At 42.7% G+C, this 23,315-nt stretch overlaps 1 protein-coding gene across 4 annotated transcripts; it reads left to right on the forward strand.

The window, feature by feature from the left end:
* The first annotated feature begins 23 nt into the window (after positions 1-23).
* LOC149372061 (palmitoyltransferase ZDHHC20-B-like) lies at positions 24-22,329 on the forward strand. Of its 4 annotated transcripts, XR_016286953.1 has the most exons (12): positions 24-283; positions 692-718; positions 980-1,074; positions 1,232-1,352; positions 4,606-4,675; positions 6,627-6,780; positions 8,511-8,640; positions 9,352-9,478; positions 11,005-11,085; positions 16,306-16,418; positions 17,021-17,123; positions 20,337-22,329. XR_016286953.1 is itself a non-coding variant. In XM_089566432.1 (11 exons), the coding sequence occupies exons 1-11, from the start codon at positions 148-150 to the stop codon at positions 20,402-20,404; spliced, it is 1,122 nt and encodes a 373-aa protein (XP_089422558.1). In that variant the 5' UTR covers positions 25-147; the 3' UTR covers positions 20,405-22,329. The 4 variants fall into 4 exon arrangements, 2 of the variants coding, with proteins under 2 accessions (XP_089422558.1, XP_089422559.1); XR_016286954.1 differs by lacking the exon at positions 11,005-11,085; XM_089566432.1 differs by lacking the exon at positions 17,021-17,123 and having other exon boundaries at positions 25-283.
* The last annotated feature ends 986 nt before the right edge of the window (positions 22,330-23,315 follow it).

The raw sequence follows: 23,315 nt of genomic DNA on the forward strand, positions 1-23,315 counted from the left end.
CGTCGACGCTAGAGGGCTTAAGGCGGTGACAGGAACATCAACAGCAGAAAATGGCCGCTGCTCTTTGACGTCAGTGCGTTGTGAACGCTTTGGCCAGGCCTGTAGCAGGCATTACAGGGCAGCGGGGTCCATCTAGGATGGGTTAAGATGCCTCCAGGATTATTCAAAATGCAAGGAACAGTGTGTTCCGTTTGTGTGCGCGTTTTCAAGTGGTGCCCTGTGCTGTTCATCACAACCATAGTAGCCTGGTCCTACTACGCTTATGTCATCCAGCTATGTTTGTGTAAGCCATTTCATTTTCTTGCCGTCTTTGAGAGCTGAAAAACGACAGTGCAGTGGTTCTTGCTGTTTATCTTGATCTGCGTTAGTTGTTAGGGTGAAATATTGCGCGTAAACTGATCGTGTACGGCTCTGAAGCAGATTTTTTGCTCGGCACTGATAAGGTGACTGCTTTCGCATTTGCGGGTGTTCCAGTAACCATCGGCTTGAAAGCGGTGGAGTTGCCTTATTTCCGCTGTAGCTGAATCAGCCTGCGTTTCGAAACTTGCGTCGCTACGGAACTAAGTATGCGTCGAATAAATTTTCTCCCTCTGTCTTATGTGGTAGCCAAATTTGCGATGTTGCTCTGAACGACGGAAGATAACTCGTGTAATGCTTTATTGTTGCAACTGTTTTTTATTTTTCGTTACAGTTACCATTGAGAACATATTCCAGAAAGGTAAGTGAATCATCGTTTTGTCTTCAAATACTAGTTTATTGCGCTTAAAATAATCATTGAATAAAGCGCTTGCTGTCAACGCTGCTAAATCCCTTTCAGTTTTTTTAAGGGTACAGTTTTTTTAAACTGTGTGGGCTTTGGAAGTTCACTCTGCGAATGTAGCAAGTTGAAAAACCTTCCTTTAATGGGATTTGCTTTACTGCCTGCCAGATTGGGTTTGCAAACGTTCCCATCTGTTCATGCTCATTTTCCATTTTTCAGTGTTTTACTTGATTGGATATCATGCCTGTTTCGCAATGTTCGCGTGGTCCTACTGGCAGACCATATTCACGGAGCCAGGTACCATTCCAAAGCAAGTAAGGATATGTTTCGTGTTTTGCTGGCTTCTGCTCTTTTTGCAAAATAGCAGCAATTTTAATCACCTGTCACCTAGAGATGATGATAAAGTTGCATAAAATAAAAGCTGCTTCCATTACAAACTGACATTGAAAGAGTTGCCGCACTTTCGCCCAGTTCTACCTGCCGCCAGCTGAAGCTGAGCGTCTGGAGAAGGAACCCAGTGAAGATAATCAGAGGCAAATGCTGGAACGACTCGCCAAGAATCTGCCTGTCTCTTGCAGAACTATGAATGGGAGTAAGTTCGCTTGCCGCAGATGTGGTTTGTTGCTGAAAACTGTCATGTCAGCCTAAATCGGCCCTCGTCTCAGGTGGTTTTGAGAGTTCGCTGTGTGAATGGTGGGGTATAGCTAGTTTGATCAACTTCCTTGCATTTGTGGTGAGTTTGTGTTTTAGAGTATTGCGCATCTTTAGCGTGAAGGCATCAAAAAATGTTTTCGCCTCAACCGCTAGCTCATTTACAGAAAAACTGTGCACAGATCTTGCGTATTGTGGTAACTTTTGTCTCGCTGCAAGTTTGACAGTGGTACTCACTTGGTTCAGCCGCGCATGATGCAAACCCGTAATCGTCTGCGCTGAGATCGACGAACTGAAAGCTGCCAGTGTTAGGCGCCCTGCATCTTGCAATGCTCACCTTGGCGCATGCCTTTCGCGTCGTGGCACTTTCCTTTGCAGACAACCGATACCGCGACCACCGCCCTTTGATGAAAACTTGGCTTTGGCGGCTTTCGGTTTGTTGATCTCGTGGCTAACAATTACAGGTTTGTGTCATGGGCGTTTTCAACCTTACTACAAAAGAAACTGCGGTACCCAGGCTCTTTGTGCAGTTTTTCTGTAAACAGTCTAGCGGTTGAGGCAGGAAAGTTTTGAAGTCTTCATAATAAAGATGTGCAATACTGTAGGTGTATTGTTCTAGAGGAGGCGAGAGCTTACCATTCTCATAGAATCAAGTGCTCATTAGCTTCCAGTCTTTATATTTTATGTGTGGCAAACATGCTTTTTGTGTGAGTTTGCTATTCTAATGTGAAGGTTACCTATTCCAATGGTCTTCATGCGCTGCTATGGTTTACCGTATTTTTTTTTCTTGGAGTTTGTCAAGGGACCAAGTTCTGTGGTAGAGTGCTTTTCCCCAAAGCCTGCTACATTTTCAGCAAAAGCAGCTAGGGCGTTCATTGTAGTAACCTGCGCAAAAACAGACCTATCCAGACCTGTGTAACGGGCACACGTCGACTAGTGCAGTAAGTAAAATATTCAGCTGCAGACAGCATTGTGCAGGAGATGCTGTAGCTGCTACGGTCATGAAACAAAAGGTAGTTACATCAGCTTTTTGCGGAGAGGTATGTGGGGACATGAAAAATAGGAGTTTTTATTCATCAGGCCACATTCCTGATTAATGGACTTGCAACCATACTGAAAAATGTAGTAATGAAGTTCACTCTTAATAATTTTCAGGTTCACGGAGCCAACATACTTAATGATTTATTGATTGTGCGTGGCAGCTAGTTCTAAACATTAAATGAAATATAAAGTGCTTACATCAGTGCTGAGCTTGAAGCATGGGGAAATCTGAACAATTGTTAAGCTCCCAAAGAATAGATCACAAAAATATGCTTAAGGGGAGACGCGGGCTTGAAATCATAAAAAAAAATGCGAAAATTTCAATTTCGCAAGAATGGCATATTCGGGATCAATATGCTCTAAAATTCCTGCCTAAAAGTTTCAAGGTCTAAATTTGACCTCCAACTACTAAAATATCTATATATTTCTCGCCTACGAAGTCTGGAAATAGCGAAATGCAGCAGGAATTCGTGCCAATCGTTTTCCACGACCGCGTCCCTGATGGCCACCATCTTGGTTCTGTTTGAAGGCTGGGCCCCTTCCCTCTACCTGGTATTACTCACTACTGTGAGATATTTATGAAACGCCTGCATTCCGCTTTTTTATGAGGCCTCTACAACAACCTCCGAATGGCCAGCGTGCGCACTTCAAACGTGATTTTCTCAGCTTCGTGTTTTTTGCCAACATGGCTAGCGATACAGGAGTTTTTGTTGCATTTTTATGGTGCGATTGCAATTTATCTGATACTGTTGAATTCAGAAAGAACTAAATTATGGAGCTATGCTGTTTATGTTTGATTGAGTCATTTTCGATTCTTGTAAACCATAATGTCACCTAACTATACTTCATAATTATGGTGCTTGGACAAAATTTAATATTTTTATATGATGATGTACTTCAGCAACAATATAATTAGTATAGCTCCAGATGGCAGGTCTTTGGCTACAGCCCCATTTCAATCGAAACCTAGAAATGCAGAAAGTGTCTTAATTACCTATAACTAATTAGGCTGCAGTTATTTTCCTGTAATATCAGAACTAAGTGAGATATACTGAAACTAATTATATTTTTTAAAACAGGAAGAAGAAACACATATACACACCTAATTTAATTACGATTACTTTAATAATAAAGATGTTCATTTCAAGACCCGCATCTCCCCTTAACTGTATCTATTACACAAATTGGATGCGATGTTCTCAAGAGAAATCTTTTTGTGCCGTTAATTCTTAATCCCATAAGGACACTGCAGAACTTTCAGATTGTACCGAGAGGGAATGTCTTCTGTGGAACTTGTGACATAGCCCTGTTATGTTGTACAGAGAGAAAGCCATTATGTGCCCGTTATGAGGGTCTAATTTACGCAGTTTACTTATCTATAAATACTTCCACTGCCCACGTTATAGAATGTCATAAGGTGCATGCTTAGTGCTCAAAAGGTATTTAATATAGATGTTTTATATGAAGATTTAGCATTGTTTCTGTGTTCAGGAATTTTTCAGTTCATATTTGCTGTTGAGATGCACCGTCCTTTATTCCTAGTCCATTGCTAGGCATGGTTCTGGGTTTTGAAGCTTTTTTTTAAAACATATCAAAAAGTTAATTTCTTCATATTTTCGATATTTCACGACGATTTTTCCACAGTATTTAGAGAACCGAGGGTCACACCAGGTTTTCTACATTTTTATATTCTATCTAAGGAGGAGCAATACAAGGTAACTTTTGTTTGGATATGTTAGCATTCATTGTGTCAGTGCAGAATGCTGTCAGTGGGACAGAATGCAGTCAAAGCTGTTTTCAGCTTTGGTTCTTTTCTTCCCTGGTCACTGCAAGACAGCAGCATTTCTGCTTGAAGGTTGCTGTCTTTAGAAGCAGTATCTGTTTCAGCTTGCACTGTACTCATGCATACACCTGCAAGTTGCAGAACTACTGCCACAGAATTTCTATATGAATTTAATTAGCAGATCCGTTTATCAAATAAGACACCCGATTTGTTGCCACCTGTGCTGTCCTTTCAAGTTGGCATAGCGGTGCAGTATGAAAGGCAGTTTTGCTCATCTGCGCCTCTATGGCACCATGGCATGTTGCATTGAAATGTGTGAGCCTTGCTGTGGTGTGCTGCAAGATGTCCTTTTTCTCTCTCTCCCTCGCAGTGGTGAGATATTGCGAGAAATGCCACCTTATCAAGCCTGACCGAGCACACCACTGTTCAGTTTGTGGAAAGTAAGTGTCCAGCAGCAGTGGGACTCATTCCTCTTGTTATGGAACAGCCATGCAATGCATTCAACCTTTTATGAGCAATTTTTCTATTAAGGCATTGACTTCATCTTTACCTCATATTGGAATAGGTATTGCAAATGGAATAGCGGCAGTGTTATGCCAGTTTCTTTATAAAGTGTTTCTTGTGTAAAATATTTACCAACACCTTGTTATCGGGTATTCATGTTCTGGCTTATCACATTTCAAGAGTTGCATATACTTCTGAGCCCTTGTGGCTGTAGTTAACATACTACAGTAGACTTCCCTTAAGACTAACATGAAGGGACCAGGAAATTTGTTAGTTTTTTTCAGAAGTTCATCTTAACAGAAGTGCCCCTAAAAGAGATATGTGAGCATGCTAAGCGTTTCCATATGTATGTTGCATGAAAACAATCGAAACATGGAGATGGGAAAATTGCAAATAAAGCATTTTTTGCACCATGCATATAGTGAGCTGAAGAGAGCATGAACCGAGCTCACAGTTTCCTACTTGAAATTGGCATCGGTCCAGTTTTTGTTTTTCTCACTGTTGCCAAGCCACCACGGTGGATCAGTGGTTATGGCGCTTGGCTGCTGACCGGAAAGACACGGGTTCGATCTTGGCCGTGGCGGTCGAATTTCGATGGAGGCGAAATTCTAAAGGCCCGTGCACTGTGCGATGTCAGTGCACGTTATAGAACCCCAGGTGGTCGAAATTTCCGGAGCCCTTCACTACGGCGTCCCTCATAGTGCTGCATAGACACCTTTTAGTGTCATTGCGTGGGGACGCTGAGAAAGTTTGCCTTAATCGAAGGACATGCGAAAAAGTTCGCCTTAAGCAGATTTTTATTTACCTTGAGTCCAATGGGAACCAACCGAGTGGCCTCGTATTGTTCATTTTATCAGAGAATTTGTTTTAAACTAGTTCATCCCAACGTGATACTACTGTATTGTGCCTATGCATAATGCAAAATTTTTGATTTACTGACTATTATGTTGTGAATTTTTACATTTTTTGCGCCTTAAATTATGGGAGTCTGTTCTGTTGGTAGCGGCTTTAAAACCCTTGTATAGCAGTACGTTAAAACAGTTTCTCATAGTTATGAGGAGAATAAATGGTGCTATTGCTGATATTACGAAATAATGGCTTGCACGCTAAAAAAAACACTACTATCTTATACCCAAGTTGATTTCATATTGTGTACATTTCTTGCAAATTGTTGTATTCAGCACAAAGAACTTATGAGGGTCATGCTGGTAGAATAGGCAAATGCAGGGGGGGGGGGGGGGGGGGGGTGCACACGAAGGGCAAATATCTTATACCCGTGCCACACGGGCAGATTTAATGCCATTAAGTGCTTACTGCCTTAAGTTTTAATGGCATTCGTGCGGTGCCACATGCGTAAATTTAATGGCATTAGCCTTACTGCCATTTGCGACCTACTGAGTTAGCCACAACTCATTCGCCCGTGTGATGCGTACTCTCGTTCCCATTCCACACGCAGAAAAGCATGCAGCTTTGTTAGTACCAAATTCCTAACCAGTAGGAAATGTTAATTCTTAACATGAGGCATCTATACCGCATTTTCGATGCGAAGAGCACCATTTTCACCAGCCTTATTGACAGGTACTCTCGACTTGTGTGCTGACATGCGAGTTTATGGCTACTTTTTCGACTTGTAAAACAGGAACAGCCGTATTTTCTGGAAAATCGTTTTACATTACATTTGAACAAAATTCCCGATGTATTGTGCTATTTAGCAATGTTTATATTCAGATGAAACTTTTGACTACTTTGCAAGCAAGCGTTATCGTCATTGCCACTTTCGATAATGGCATTAACAAACTTAAGGCCTTAAGCATTTACTGCCATTTCTTGTGCGCGTGTGGCACGGGTATTAAGTACCTGTTGGTGAATGTGCCATTTCTTTGTCAGGTGCATATTGAAGATGGACCATCATTGCCCTTGGGTAAACAACTGTGTGTCTTTCACAAATTACAAGTACTTCATTCTTTTCCTGGCCTACTCCTTAATCTACTGCCTCTTTGTGGCTGCAACAACGCTACAGTTCTTCATTAAATTCTGGACGGTAGGTCATCCAGTTGCTTGTCACCTTGTTGCCAGTGTGATGGTTATAGCATTTGTTGTCCTTGTGCTTACTTAAATATTGTTGCCAACTCATTAGTGGCATGTTTTCGGTGTTTCTTCGTATTCATTACATGGGTTTTCTGCTCTCCCTCGTGCCACGATTTGGCAAATGAGTAGAGCCATAAGATATCGGCTGCTCAGTTTTTATGCATCGAAAAGGCCATCACCTCTAGAGAAGGTTTGCATGCATTTTTTAATTTTTTTTTTGCACTGGACCTACCATGTGCTCTCTTTTGCTTGAATGTGGCTGCCAAAGTGGGGGCCTGTTATTGTAACAAACCAGCGTGTGCCAACTTTGGTACAAACCTTGTGTAGTAGGTAGTATGTAGCACCCCTCAGGCATTTAGCACCTCGGAGATTGTTTCCCACAGCAAGGAACAGTTGTATGCTTTTGTGCAAAAGAAGTCTTTAAGCTTGCTTGAGCTTGCTATAATCAGCCGTGCATATGTCCTTGCCTTTTTGCCAAATTCCTTGTCCATTAAATAACATTTGATTGTCTTTTGCTTTTTGCTGTGCTAAGTTTGTGCCACCCATTCTGAATTGATGCAGTTTGGATTACTATAAATATTTCAAGATATGTCTGGAACACACTCTATTTTTTAGGCAGCACAGTTTCATTTTTATAAGGAGTAATAATGTGGCTGGAGGACATGTAAGGAACTAACATGGCTTAAAATTTTTGTTTCTTCTCGTCCTTTCCTTCTGAAGTCATTTCTTTGAATATAATCCACATTTATCTCTGGTGTGGATTTTGGAACTTTTCTTTTGCTTTACAATTTATCTTCTTGACCTTAAATAGGCTTACGTTTGCATTTTCAATTTCCTTGCTTGATGCCTTTACCCCTGGAAAAATGCCATACTTACTTGCATAATGAACGCATTTTTTTTTTTTTTTCAAAAAATAGAGGATGCGTTTATTACGCACAGGAAAAGTAATCGTAAAAAATTTGATGTGGGAAAAATGGGACAAACACTGGGCTTGTGGAATGAATACGTCATCTAGTACGACCCACCTTCTAAATAAAAAGAAATGCACCAGTCAGGATGGTTTCCACTCTTGAGAGCATAGCCAACAGCTTTTATCTTGAATAACTTGCGCAGTGGTCCATAATGCCATCCAAGAAAGTGCATCTCACAGTATCAAGTGCGAAGCCCAACTGCAACAAGTTACTATAGTCATTAACATGGCCGATAAAACTGAAAAACCCCTTTGTAACCAGGCATGGTTTCCTCGCTTCCTCTCGGGACATTGTTATTAGATGTTTTAGCACTTTGTATTAGTCATCAATTTTTTTTATTGTTCGATAAAGGGTGCCTGCTAGCATTGATGATCATCACCAACAGACTGCGCACTACAAGAAAGGGCAGATTTTATCATGAGAGGGGGAAAAGTCATACTTTTTGACAGCCGAAGTTAAGGGGTGGGGGCATTTGTAATGTGAGCATGTTCATTATGCAACTAAATACGGTAACATTGTGTGTCATTGCCAAGAAAGGACTGTAGACTTCAGTGGCCCCACTGTTGGTCTTGAAATTTTTTTTTGCCTGGCCAATTTTTGGAGGTTGTGCAAGTTTTCATTGTTTTCCCAGATGGTGTTTTAGGCCATGTCTTATTTGCAGTGTTATTTGTGTGATTGTATTCTCCAAGGACATCTTCCACATCTCTTTCAGAATGACCTTGAAGGCTGGGGACGCTTCCACATTTTATTTTTGTTCTTTGTTGCATTCATGTTTGCGATCAGCCTGGTCTCGCTTTTTGGATATCACTGCTTCCTGGTCATGGTGAACCGCTCTACACTGGGTGTGTGACCTCATTGTCATCTAAATATTTATATATCATGCATGTGTGGATCTGTATAGCATTTTTTATTGCTGTTTATAGAGTTGGGGGCGACAAAGGCAGAGAGCAGTTAGCACTGTGTTACCTAGCATAAAAAAAAAAAAGTGCTACCGATGGTCCTACACTGAAATAGGCTGTTTGCAAACAAGATAGGCGCCACATCTTTTTCTAGGTTGTTAAGCAAAGCTGGTGCAAAAAGTGTTGTTTTTCATTGCTGTCATTCAAAGTGAAAAAGCAAGGTCCTTATCATAAAGGAATGCAGAGACAGTGGTGTCTGAATTCCTTTCTTTTAGCCTTGTAGATTATGCAATGCTTGTTTCATTTCCCCTCTAGCGTTAAATATTACACTGTGACTTGTGTAGTTGCGCGAGGAAGGGGATGCACATGAGGCCATGTTTTTTCGTACTACTTGAGCGAACCTTTTCAAATGTGCATACATGGCGTACATGGACTTGGGTGCCTTAAGAAAGTAGACCTACGGGAGCAGTTTGACTGAAACATCATATTGCCTATTGCTCCAAAAAAGTGAGAAACTAAAAGGAAGAACGAACTTAAACATGCAAGGTGCCAGATTGGCAATGTTGAACACTTCGCATACCACTCCCGCATCTCTGCTTGAATGCTAGTCTTGCCGAGCCTTTTCTTTTTTTTTTCTCTCTCTCGTCATTGCAGAGGCATTCCGCCCACCAATATTTCGCACTGGCCCAGACAAGCATGGCTTTAGTCTTGGCCACCAGGCCAATATCGCTGAGGTGTTTGGTGACAACCGCCGCCTCTGGATGCTGCCTGTATTCACGAGGTGCTTTCCCTGTTTGTCCTCTCTTTCTCCTGAAGCGTCAAAGGCATGAGCAAGTGTGCGGAAGGATTGAGGGTGCACAAAAGTACAAAGGGATGTGGGCATTTTTCAGCACACCGAGTCCTGTGGTTCACACTTGCCACGTGCTTCTTTTCTGTAAAGTGAACCACTGATTTTTCTCTAAAACCACCCTGGTGAGATTCGAAAGTATTCACGATGAGGTTGTTGCAGATGTCAAGCCATGCAAATGTGGTTGCCATTAGTGTATACTGGAGTGCAGTTTACGTTGCATGACTTAAGGCTGTGACGGGGAGTGTTGCATGTTGCACAGCTGCCGTGATTTCTGGATACCACCGTTATATTTTTCTCACTGTTCAAGATTAGGTTAGATGGCTGACTTGTAGCAAACTGTTTCATTACTTCCTTTGTACCAAGAAGGAATACCTACTTTGACACCTAGTTTCTCCATATTGAGTGCAGTGCAAACACTTATATAAAGAATGCTTCTGGGGATCTTGTGCCAAGTGTATTGGGATGAGTTTGCTTGGTGTAAAACGGCCTTTCTCTTCATACTGTTTACTATTTTCTTGGTTTTGAAAAAGCTGATCTGCTGACAAGTAGGCATAGTTGTGTGTAGTAAGTGCCCATGCTATTTTTATTATAGTACTGTGCAGATATTTCGCTATGGAGCTAGTGGTAGCAACAAACACAGTCCTGCAGGAAAAATACAATTCATAGTAGGCATGGTACCGGGGAGGGGAACGAGAAAGGGAGCCTGTGGACTGTGCTTATGTGTTGCTGCTGCAGACATTGTGGCTCGGCTTCATGCTTCTGGTTTGCTCGTGTTTCTACATCTGTCCTCTTCTGTGATCTGTTCACGAGACCAGTGAGCATCCTGTGTCGGACAGTTCTTTTCTCTGCAAATATATGGTTGTAGTAGTAATTTTTTTTTTTTGCAACACTTTTTGAAGAAAACGCAATGCAGCATTGTGTTCAGTTGTTCTTGAAGCCTAGGTGCAAAGTTACAGGGAGACTTAAAGCACTGAAACACATGCACTACCACAGTGGCAAAGTATATATAAACGTAGCACTAGGGCTTGTGTACAGGTTGCCCTGTTCCCCATAAAATTGGGCTCTAAGAGGGGGTTGTAGGGCACATGTGTGTTTTAACATATCTGTTTTGCACATTTTGTGGGTAATTTTGATTTCAAATCATGCACTTGTAGTGTGTTAAACTAATGAAGTTATGCATAATCCGTTCTGTGCCCTCTTGGCACGTCCACTGTTCTTTGCCAGGTGTCCTTATGCTAGCAGACAAATTTGCATAGAACTTGATGAGCAAATTCATATGTTCACCCTTTCTGGCTACAACCTTATGAATCTGGGAAGATACCTATGCATGAGATTAACTCACGGGGGCTGCTGTCCCAAGTGCAGGTGCTTGCGAGAGCGGTTGAGTCCCCTATGACCAGGCACCACCGCAAGCAAACATTTGCCCCCTGTTGCAATCTCTTCTCTGTGCATGACAGCCTGGGTGATGGGGTGACTTATCCAACACGCACCCAACTGGCCAGTTCGTACAACTCCATGGGGAGCACGGCGCAGGCAAGGTTAGCCACATGTTTCTCGTTGCCTGAATTAGTCTTGTTCTCTGTACTTGTCACTCAGAGGGTTGGCGTAGGGCCTAGCATTGCCTGGTAGACTTGGCTGTGGCATGGCTGGAATGTGAGCTGAGGGGCAAGCAGGAAAATTCATTCTGTCGTGCAGCGCATGGATTCGGGCATTTTGCATAGTGGACGAGGCTCAGGCTCACTTTAGTCACCGAGATGGCGCTTGTTTGCAAGGCTTTGCCTCTTTGCATAGCCCAGGAAAGGCTGGCCAATAGCACCAGTGAGGACCCTCTCATCCTTTAATATGTGTTTTTTCTGAAGGTTGCATTTACTAAAGTTGTCATGACAGCACCATCTTACTGATGGCATGATATGGTAGGGGGAGTGCTCAATTTAATTAGTTTTGGCTGGCGAGCTTTATAATGGTTATGCACTGGCCTTGTGTCATTGCAGCATTAGGTGCTATTTTAGAGGGATAACTGGACTCCGACTGAGAAGCACAATATCAGCAAAAAGTAGTGACAGGGTTAGCAGCTTGCAAAATTTTATTGCTACTAGACTTGCATCCACCTACTTCAAGGCTGTACCGTCTGCCTCTCTTCAGAGCATTAATAGCGGTACTATGTCAGGTTGGTGCACTCCCTAATGAGCAGAGGTCAGCATTAACAAATGTGTGGAGCATATTTTCCTCTCTTTCCTTCCTGGTGTATAGTTTAGTTTTTCCTGGGCTCAGGGAAGCAAAAGTTGACCCTGCCATAAAAAAATTCTTGGCATGCCAGAACACTTTAACATGGTATTGTCTTTAAACCCTGCTTGCTTCATGCCACATACTGTGCCATGCTCAGAGGAACCATTGCTTAGGATGCTTAGGGTATTCTTTCTGCTTGCCTAAAAAAAAAGTGTGTAGAAGTTGTGGAGAGACGCTGGACTGTTTGCAAATCGTGTGGCATACTGCATCTTCTTGCCCAGCTTGCCTGTGCTCAGCTTTTGAAGATGGCTGACGCTGCTGTATGCTGTCATTGTTGCTTTGCTGTTGCCTGCAGAAAAAAAGCTACTGTCGCCACAAAACCAATCTCGCATTGCTTTCGGCTCAGCAGCCAGGCTGTGCTGTCTCTAGTATTGTTGCTGCATTTGAAGGCTCCGGTAGTCTACAGAATACAGTATGTTTGAATCCAAGTCATTGAGCTATGCGTAAATATGTTTCCTTGAGTCTTTCGATCGTTTTCTATGTAAAACTTCGCTCCATTCGTTTAAAAATGTAGTATTAATTACACTCAAATATTTAAGTTTCGATGGAGGTGCAGAGAAATGTGGTAATTTAGTGCTAAAGTGTGCCATTGTATATACCCTTTTTGGGGTATGGGGATTGGTTTACTTTTTTTGTTCACTCAAAATTGGAACCGAGGTTAACATGGTGAAAAGGCTATCACTACATGAGCCTCCTTTTAAGTTTTCCAGCATCCTCTTGAGACCGAGATTAAAATGTCGAATAATTCAATATATTTGAGATGGAGAGCAGGGGATCATTACAGGATGATCATAACCTGCCACGTGTAAACTGTCCCATATTCAACTTCTTCAAATGTAACTGAGGTCATGTGTAAGTTTAATGTGCTACTACTGTAGGCACCAGCTTTTTATTTCCCAAAAGGCTGTCAGGGCACCTCATTGTCTCCTGCCATGGGGGGGGGGGGGGAGTTGAGATGCCACTGGAGTTGCAAGAAAAATGCAATTTGCTTGTGTCTTAGACATGACTACTTGGGATGAGAATGTCCTCTTCATGTGGGACAAAAGGGGGGAGTGTGTGCAATGCAACCACGCATGTTAGGTGAAGTTTTTAGTTTCAATGCGAGCTGGTCTTGTCCCGTGTACTTCTTTGCTGCAATGCAGATGTCATGAACATATCTGCACCTTTCAATTTTAGCTTGGGCACTTAGACTGCTAAGAAATTCAGTTCTTTTGCAGCTCCAGTGATATCAAACCTTCTGCCCTCTGACGGTGTATGTATGTGGTGACTTCAGGGGAGAATGCAACCTAGGTTAGAGGGATTGCCTGGCACTTTAAAACCAATGAGAAAAGCGCCTCATGTGAAGTGTAGGTTTTGATCTCTCAGGAATAAGGACAGCAACCCTTATCATCACCATTTGATGCACACTTGATGGCATTGCTCTGTGCTTAGTGAAAAGCTGTTGCAAGGGCTGGCGTGTGGCATTAGATCCCATGCGATGCTTTGACGTTACCTGGCCTTGCTGGTATTTCCTCTTTCATATTTTTGTGCTCTTTTTTGAAGTTACACCCAGCTTCCCAGGACCTATACACCAATGCATTTATCTTCAGCAAATATTTGGCACGACAATTGTACTACAGTGTACAGGTTGTCTGGTTCACTTCGCGGTTCATCTAGCTAACGGTGCCCCTCAGAAGACGTCAGCAGCTCAGACGTGGCTAAAATAAAATGTCTTGGTTGTCTTGAATGTTGGACATAAACATTTGAAAGCTCTGAGCACTTGTTGTTCAGCCAGACGATCCCTTTAGCCAACATTTGCTTGTCAGTGACGATTGGGATGCAGCCACAGTACATTCTTGAGGGTGTGCTGTTCTCATTGTATTCAGGTACTGTGGGAATTTGTGAGCTTGGGTGCATATTATTGGGGAGGGGTAGGAAGGCCGTGCATGGCTTTGAAAACTGCTGTTCTTTCTCTTTGTATTTTTTTTCCCCCCATGCATGCTGTTTGCTTCTGCTCCTGTCAGGCAAAAATCTCGATCTACAAGAGAAAGCAAGGCTCTTCTCTTGGATGAATGGTTGGTGGCATGCACTAGTCATGCTGTGTGGAAATGTCTGTGGCATGCATGTGCTGCACCACTTCCTTTCAAGCATGTGCACCTGTTTGAAATGAATATATGCATTGTCGCTGATTGCCGGAGGGCCCTCGAGATGCTCTTCGAAGGCTGCTGTTCAAACCTCACATTGTTGGCAAAATTGCATAAAGTGGTCGTAGTCAAACATTGCTGTCCGCCATCACCAGTGGTACTTGCAGACTGAAATGCTCAAGGAAGATTCCTGCAGCATTTGCCAAATCTAAAAACTTCACTTGTCATTGGATATTGTTTTGGAAGCTAGAGTAATGGCAATAAGAAAACAGGATTCTGAGAACTTTTTAGATTTACAGCATGTAGCAAAAAATAGTGCACCTCAAAAGTTAGTGCCACAATGTAAATAACAGTGTGGCTTGCATGGTCATAGCCACATACACAGCAGCCTTGAAGGTTACTTCAGGGTCCTTTGTGTGTGCTGTTATGGGTTTAGAAGCAGCCGTTTGAATGATAAAATGAAAATTCTGCTAATTTGTCGCTGTCACACAAACTCGGCAAAAACAAATAAGTGCAATGTAGTTCAGTTTTGCCGTGTGCTATATGATGATAAAGTGTCCACTCATCCTATCTCTAAATATATCAGATTGTGCATTCCCACAGTTTAAGAGTTTAGGTCTTGTTTTGTTTCGTATTGTAGCTTGGTGACATTTATTTGATCCTAACTTTCAAAGCGACTCTGTATTGGTTAGATCTGTGGCTCGTGTAGAGCTTATCTTGTGGTTCACTGCATTTCACTTAGAAAACTACCTAAAATCTTGCATCTAGAATGGGCAAGGATAAGCAGTGCATTTCTGCAGGACTGTGTTGAGGGCTTTATAGATTGCAGCAGGATAACTTGGAGAATATAGAGAAGCAGTCAGTGCGTGTTGCTGCTTTTGGTCTATTGCACTAATTGATTCTAGCCGTGACCATGCTGGTGGAAAAATTTTTTTGAGAAGAGTATTGTCAGTAAAAGAGATATGCCTCATTGTCATTTTCTTATATAAAGTCTATCTTTACTGTGTGCAGAACTTGCAAGAATTTTAAAAACTTCTAGTATTAGTATTGACTGTTTGTGTAAAGTCTCTTTGGAGCGTGGGTGTGTAAGTCACAACAGCTATTTCTTATGGTGATGTCAGTTTAGAGCTAAATAGTTGAATTTGCATTAAAAAAGAGATAAGCATAATTTGCATTTAACAAATCTCAATTTATTGCTATGTTGCGCTTTAATTCCGAGTTCTAGGGGTTATATTTTTCACTCGTTTCAGTTGTTGATGTGTTTTTGTTTGCTGGTTGGGGACATTATTTTGTGTATTTCATGGCACGCTAACTTCAGTTTCCTTCTTCTAGTGCTGCTTTCACATGCTCTTTATTTCACGACGACAATGCTTTATGGCAGATTGCACGAGGATACTTCTTTGCTTCAATTACTGTATTGCTGACCACAATTAATTTTCTTCGCCTAGTACTGTTCCTACTGCTGAAAGGGGCCATGAAACAAGTGCATACAGTGGTGTTTTTGCTGCTGGGGCTTTCCCTCTTGTAAGCATTTCTAAAGTGTTGCAAGGTATTGAGCTAGCAGGATGTGCCTAGGGCAGAGCCCATGCTCATGCACAGCCCTGTGTTGCACTTGCAACGCTACTGATACTTTGCCTATTGAGTGCAAGCAATCTTCTATTCTTATCATGGTGATGAATGTGTAGACATGCTGTTCTCTTGCATGATGAGGCCAGCCATTGGTGGCACCCTGTGTAGTACTTGGGTGGAATGCTAGTGAGTCTGACACAATAATGTGAGGAAAGAAATTGGATGAAACTCAAAGGGCAGCAGAAAGGGGCAGTTTCAGGGCCCCTTTCATGTACTTTTATGACAGCTCTGTGCCGTTTTCTTGTTGCTTTTCATTGATGAATCATCTATTTCATGACATTGGAACCATTGAATGTTTGTCTTGTTATAGACGACCTGGCATTTGCACATGAGCTGAATAGACAGATTTGGCACCATCATGGAGAATTTTGCAAGTGTGCGGCTGGGAAATTATTGGATGAATGCGTGTTCTGTCACCATTGTTTGTTGGCAAAAGAAATTCAACTGAAGATTTAAATCTGCTTTGCAAAGCTGTTTTCTCTGATGCTTGGGCATTTAAATAGATATTTCATGTGGTGTCACTAAAGAGAGCCGCACAGCTTAAAACCTTACATATCCGGATGAAGTTGTGCATTTTGGCGTTGTCTCTAATCTGTTCTGTATATGATGCTATCTCAGTCTCAAGTATTGTGCCCTTGGATGTGGTTTTACTTCGTTATGCACTGAATGGCGGTGCTTGAGAAACGCCCTAACGATTGTTTTCTGTCTGGTGCGTTGAAGCTTGGGAGATGGCATCACCTTCCCGCAAAAGATGGTGGATGAAGACACAGACGGACTCCTGAACCAAAGGCAGAGATGGGCAGAGACCGATGAGGAAGCAGGCCACTCTGATGGTTTGTTGTCTTTAAGTTTTATGTCTCCCAAGAGGGTGCTATTAGCCTGCATGCAGCCATTGATGAATCAGCGTGGTAATGAAAGGCAGCAGAACATTGCCATTGCTAGCTGCACAGGCAGGAACATAATCAATACCTCAGGTAATGCCTTTTTTGTGTTTTTAGTGTCCATAAATAAGACATTTTCAGCAGGCGTATTGTGGAGATTGGACTAATTAGTTTTCACAGTTAAGGAGCGCCATTTACTCTAGCCAGTTGCCTGTAGTCAATATTGCAAGCTTCTAGCATTTGTTGTCTGGGCGGTTGTCATGTACGTCTAACAAACTCTTCAGGCTATGCAGGAAGCGTCTGCAAAAACTTTATACTGTATTCGTGGTAGGTTGAAATGCAGGTCTGCTATCTTACACGAATCAAGCTCTTGGTGCATGCAAGAAATTTATGATGAATCTTTTTGAGTGTATGAGCACAGCTTCGAGAATGCGTAAGAATAGCAGAGGATTCTGTTTTTTCATTACGTGCGACTAGAGGCAGTGTGTTGCTTTTGCGTGTTTGACCTTGAGCAGTTTTGGTGGCTCTGACTGGCACTGTCCTGTCTCTTGTAGTGTCTGGGAATAGCATGAATGCAGAGGTCACAGCACTGCTTGAATGAGCTGCTCCCATCTCTGTGTGTGTACCTTTGCGTGCGGTAACGCTGCGCCTCGTGATGTACGTCTCCCATGCTCTTTTCATTCTTACTCTGTTTGGTGTTGCATGCACAGTACTAACGGGCTCCTCTCATCTCGGTTTCTTTCTGCTTTGCACCACTGACCCTGCAAGATGCCGCTAATAAAAATATGTGCTGCCCTGCAAGTGCTGTCAAAGAGGAGGTGCACCCAAGCATGTGCTAGAGTAATTTGCCAAGGTTGAAAAGTATAGCAAGTGTAAATATGAGCTCAGAAGCTAGCCTTGCCCTGATATTGCATCATAGGGCCTGAAATGAATTTCTTTCTAGGAGCTTGACATCAGCAGTAACCTTAACAGTTCCTTCTGTCTGTCTCTGGGATACTTTTGCTTACTAGGTATAATTGGAAATTTCACGCAATTGATGACACAGTAGCAAGGTAAACTTGAGAGTTGGGTTATGAGGCAGTCCTGTGCCTATGCAAACAAACACAAAGAAGCGTGGCTATGGCACAGCTGATAAATGCAAGCATCGGTCATCATAAGTGAATGCCACTGCCTGTATATAGTTGGCTCGTATAAATAATCCTTACTTTACATTTGGACAAAATGGTGGCTACTTCTACGGATAATAAATGCTGTGAGTATCTTTGTGAATAAACAGCACAGTATTACGAACGTGCCTTGTGCTGAACTGAAACATGCAGCAGCGTAAATTGGTGTGTATTGCACATGGCAATACTTTGAAGCTTTTTCAAATCCTTGTTCTTGTCTTTGTAGTTTCCGTAAAACACCCCTATCTCTAGCTACCTTTCGTCTTTCGTCTTTATTTCATTTCATACTTTGTTGCATTGGCATACTATAATCATTACAATGTGCTATTATGCAACAACCATCAGTCAAAGCACTGACTGTGGTATTAGTGCACTCATGTCCTTCCAGGTTAAAAGTGAGGCTTTTGGTGGTTCCCTTGGTGCTTTTAGTGGTGAAGTGCTTTCGTGTTGCTTTCCTTGTTGAAACAACAAAGCACACAGTGCTTGTTGTTTGACTCAGCCTGAGCCCCTTGGGGTATCGGCACTACCTCCTGATGAGCACTTTGTCCGACAGCAGTTCAAGCTGAGCAAAACATTTTTAAAAATGTGTGCGCATCATTGAGAGGCAAATTTTCTGATCAGAAAGCCTGTCAGTGGTACACAGCAGCAGCAGAGGAGATTGTTCTTTTGCTGCATGTGTTTATAAGTTACAGTACTGATGCTGGTGATAGCATAGTGGTGACAGCTGCTCACTCTAGAATTTGGGTGTTTGGTACTCTCTCACATTACATGTCTCTTGTGGCCATGTCAGTGACGAATTTCCTGTTGTTAGGGTACTTGCATGGTATTATACATGTTATAGTGGTGGATCTTTTGCGATTCACACACGCCACACACACAAAAAAAAAGATGTGTTGACTGATACCGTCAGGGCTTTTTCGCAGTCAGTTTTCGGGTTTGTCATTTTTGTGACCTCATTTTAAACAGTTTTTATCGGCAGCACTGCCTTTGTGACAGCACAAACGCTACCCTCACATTGATTCCTGCTCCCCACTTGCTGAGAAAATGTCTTCAGGCTTATATTCAGCCCTTTCAGCCATCCATTGAACAATATCGCCATCAGCAGTCGCCTCGTCAGCTATTCAGTGCTCACGGAAAAAAATCAGTAAAGTTGTGACATCATCACTACATCCTTTGAAGCGCCGCATCTGCTGAATAGTGTTTCAGGTTTGATTTGCTCTTTATTAATCGTTTTACTTGGAGTGTTGGAAGAATGGCTTGTAACAAACAGAGGGAACTGTAGGAGAGATGTGACCAACTAAAAAAGGTTAGAAACGAAAAAATAACTTTGGAGTTTCTTTTATATATGGCAGATAGTTGCCACTACCTGATTTTCAGAGTACACACTTATTGTATATCTTATCAATAATGCATCTGCCTGTCTGGCATGCCAAGACTTAGCCGACTAATGGCACAGCACAGGGGGCTGCCAGGCAAGCTGCCTCAGCTCTATTGCACTGAGCACTGCTTTTGCTGTATCAAACAGTCCATGCAAATGATGGACCGTGCCAATCATTTCATTTTTATGAACCCTCAGCTTGGCTTTTCCCTTTCGACTGTTTCCATTTCTTTCTGCCCAGCATCTGTTGTTTTCTCACACAAGCTCCGTTCACTTGGTGTCGCCTTTCAGATGGTGCACATTTTTTTTTTTTCAGCCCATTTGTGAAACACTGTAGCAGTACACCTGCCATTGAAAGTAAATACTAAAGGGCGACTCTGTCGAAAAAAATTTAATTTTCTTGAATCCAAAGTGCAATGGTTGAGATTTATTAGTGCTCTGTGTAATTTGCAAAATCACAATTAGGCTGCATATATCTATTCCGGGGTGCATGAAATGAGGACGATGCAATTAAATGTTCTTTTTGTAAAATTGCCTTCCATTTATTTTTGACAGCACTTGTACTTTGTACTATATTGTAAGAGTACAAAAGCTCTAACGTAGTTCACCCAAACAGTAAGTGTGTTCTTGTACGTGACTTGTGAATTTGAGACTGATTAAGCAATGAAGTATCAAGGCTGACCATGGAGACAATAGCTATGGTGGGACAAGTAAAAGAATTTATAAAAATAAATTGTCCCAGCCCATACTGCTGACCGTGGGGACAGTGCAAAATTAACTGTTCAGCATTTGCCCCTTTTGCTTCGCATGCCTGTGCTCCTCTTGTTCGTAATGCTAGTTTTCTGAGTTGGGCCCACAAACTTGCGCCTCACAGACCTCGCCAGAGAAACATTGAGAGAGCAGTTCTGAAAGGTAATAATAAATTCTGGTTTTTTAATTCGAGGTTAGAATGACCCTGATATGTAGACCTGCATGTGGGTGCTGCATTGTCGTGTCTGTAAGTTAGGAGTGGAATGCACAAAGGATTTCATGGTTCCACACTGTTAGCATTTCATGCACATATTAATTAAAGCATATTTGTGGCACACGTAATTATTACTCGTGGCACAACAAACTTTCTGCATTTTAGTGAAGTTATTCCAGCTAGCCCAGTACAAAAATATTCATTCACAGCTGTAGTCTTGGATACAGTGTGATGTGCGCAGGTGGGCAGGCATTTGTTTTAGAGGTCTGAAGTGAGTTTGCATTGCACCAGGTTCTTTACCTGGTATTGCTCAGCCCCCATGAGTGCAGGTGATGTTCACCGTGTGGTTCTTGCCCTTTCAGAGGGTATGCCGGCAAGGATAGCCGGTGCTGAGAAGATGCACATTGCAGACGGCGACCACCCCGTCTGAGGACCCAGTGAGTGCACCCTTGGAAGGCACAGCGCTCCCTCACCCATGCTGCTGCAGGAACAGTGCAAGACAAATTTCGCTGCTGCCTCGCAAGTCCTTGCATCCTGCCTGTGTGCATTCACTGCGTAGTTTTGAGGCTCACTGCCACCACCAATGGCGTTATTGCATGTCAGGGGACACAAAGCTGCACGTTCTGGCTGCAATTGGAACGTTAAGGTGGCACTTTCTTATTCTGCCCATCTAACAGGAGGTAGCATCCTCTGCCAGTATCAGTGGCTGCTAACATCTCTGTCTGCATAGGGGGACAGTTCCACCTGGCATGCTTTTCTTTTGGTGTGTTAATACATGTGCTGCGTTTCGAATCGAACTGCTTGTAAAAGTGCTATTCTAGCCAAGGTGATGGAGGGCACACTTTTGCACTGTGTGCTTTTGTAACCTATGGCACATTGTTGTGATTATTTTAATTTATTGTTGTACGATAAAAAACAAATTCCAGAGCTCGTTTAGGTAAGTGAGGATGTGTGAAATGCAAAACTTGCTTTGACCTGCATTCATTTCGAATTTGATGTGCTCATTGCAAATGTTGGACCAACTACTGCTTTTCTTTAAGTAAAATTTCATTGATGGACATAAATCTGTTGAAGCTGTCTGCATTTGTGCTTTCACAGGAGAGGAGCTGCATCATGCTTGGGGACGTTTGTTGGCACTGAAGGAAAAGTTACGAACACAGGGCAGTGGCTGCCACAATAAAGCTGTTTTCACACGCTCAAGAGCCCATCGCACAAATCTGGAACCTGATAGCCTATGCTTGTATCTCTTCCTTCAATGCCAAGAAGAGCGTTATGAATGTTGCGATTATCACTACGTCGTTATTTGTCACATATGCTGGTTAATCATTTTTTATTTCACAATATTTGTGCATTACTAAGCTTGTGAACATGAATGACAAGTCTTCGGTCACTGCAGTAACTGTTACATCATTCTAGCTGCTTAGCAAAAACTAGGTGGCTTCTGTACAAATTTTACTTGCAGCCTGGTCTAGTGGCCATTCAAAGCGCATGTACTTAAAACCCACTAAAGTAAGTAGATATAGCAAATACATACTTGAATGGGTGCTCATTAAGACAACCCTTTTTCTCTGGTTCTTGAGGTTGTGGGCAACCTTGATGTATGTATGTGGAAAGTTGTAAATATAGTACAGCTGCGCACCCTCTTTCTGTGTCGGGAAATAAAATATGCACTTGTTATGCAAGATTTGTTACACAATAGGTGTTTTATAAATGCAGGGTTGCTTGCATTATCCTGAACATGTCTTTGGTCCGCCTGCATTGGATTTAGCCAAGGGATGTTTCACAAGACTCCTTAAATGCGCTTTGCCGTGTTTGTTGGTTAATGTCATTGTGCTACACTTTGTAATTGGAAGAGTTTCATTTTTGGAACTACACTGGTCAGGGCTTGTCGAGACTATCATTTGCTTTGAACAGTGATGCGGGATTTCAGCACATGGAAAGAATGCCAGCAGTCTACTGTTCTGCGAGTGCCTGTTCTACATGGAGGTAAAATAACACCATGCTTATGAACAAGTCATTCTCTGTGGTATTGCATCACTGTACACTGATGCATCAGATGCTGCATCAGTCGTTCAATAAGAGACAGTGCAAGCGGATCAAATGGCTGTCAGTGCTCGTTCTACAGTCTGGTGGACAATTTCATAGCAGTCGGAATCCTATCTGTGACTGTGCATTTCCTCCGATCAACAATCTTAACAGCTGTTCCATACTGTGTGCTGGAAACCAAACGCTGTGTACTGTTGCCGTGCAGATCATATCTAGATGCTGCAAAGTAGTACGCGTACCTGCACAGCAATTGTATGAACAAAGTACCCCCGGGCTCCTCGCAACTGAAATAAACTGTAGTTTGTTTTACATCTTGGAATGGGAGTTTTAATGCAATCTGACGTGCTTGACGCGACGGTGCCACAAGGTATATTAGCAAGCCGATTCAAATGTTCCGACACTTGTGCTTGACGTCCTTCATCACGGAGGCAAACCTCTGAACAGTTTCCTTCACCTGGGCGTTGATCTTTGAGTGTTCGTTCTCGACCGCCGTGACTCGGTCTTCAAGCGGCGAAGCATCGAGTCCCAGAAGCTCGTTGGCGAAGTCTTCGAGGTTCCAGGTGAGACTTGCTCCGTACTTGCAGTTCTGCTGTGCCCTGCCAAGGATGCTGTGTAGCTCGGCTTCTTTCACAGAAAATACGCGCTGCACTTTTTCGAGAGCCAACTGAGCTGAAGCCATCGCAGGGGATGCAGCGGTCGTTGGACGGCGAGTATTTCACGACGAATTAGCAGCGACGGTGGGTACCGGTAGTGCTGTGAATCCCACTTCAACGTCGGCTCGAACGGTTGTGCTAGCCAAACCACCGCCAACAGCCAAACTTCACGCCAAAATATAAATATTGCGATTGTCGCGCCACTTGCGGCCTGAAGGCAAACTTTCAGGAGCGCAAAAGGTTTCAGCACATTTTGCCAGCAGCTGGTTGCATAGCTCGTAAAGCGCGCCGCAACCTGCTTATATAAAAAAATTGACTGGATGGATGGTAATAGTTTTATTCTTTGTATCGGACGGCAGCTTGTGCTGATGCTGCCTAGCTTATGTCGTTTTCCCTGCCCCCCATGTACCCCAACCCTTATTAAATTTTAGGACAGGGATCCTGCCACGCGCGTGACACCAGCACTTCTCAATTTCGGCTTTCCCTTTCTAAAAGCCAAAATCTTCGGTCTTTTTCGCAAATTTACCCCTCCTTTGACTTCCTCCACCGATCTTCTAACCTTCCCTTTGTCAAAACAACAATTTTCTCGTCATTGATTGTATGATGATGATAATGACAGTATTGTATTGTGGAATAACGGGA

The sequence above is a fragment of the Amblyomma mixtum genome, chromosome 1 (genome assembly GCF_055824585.1).
Source record: "Amblyomma mixtum isolate Tamu chromosome 1, ASM5582458v1, whole genome shotgun sequence".
Taxonomy (NCBI): Eukaryota; Metazoa; Arthropoda; class Arachnida; order Ixodida; family Ixodidae; genus Amblyomma; species Amblyomma mixtum.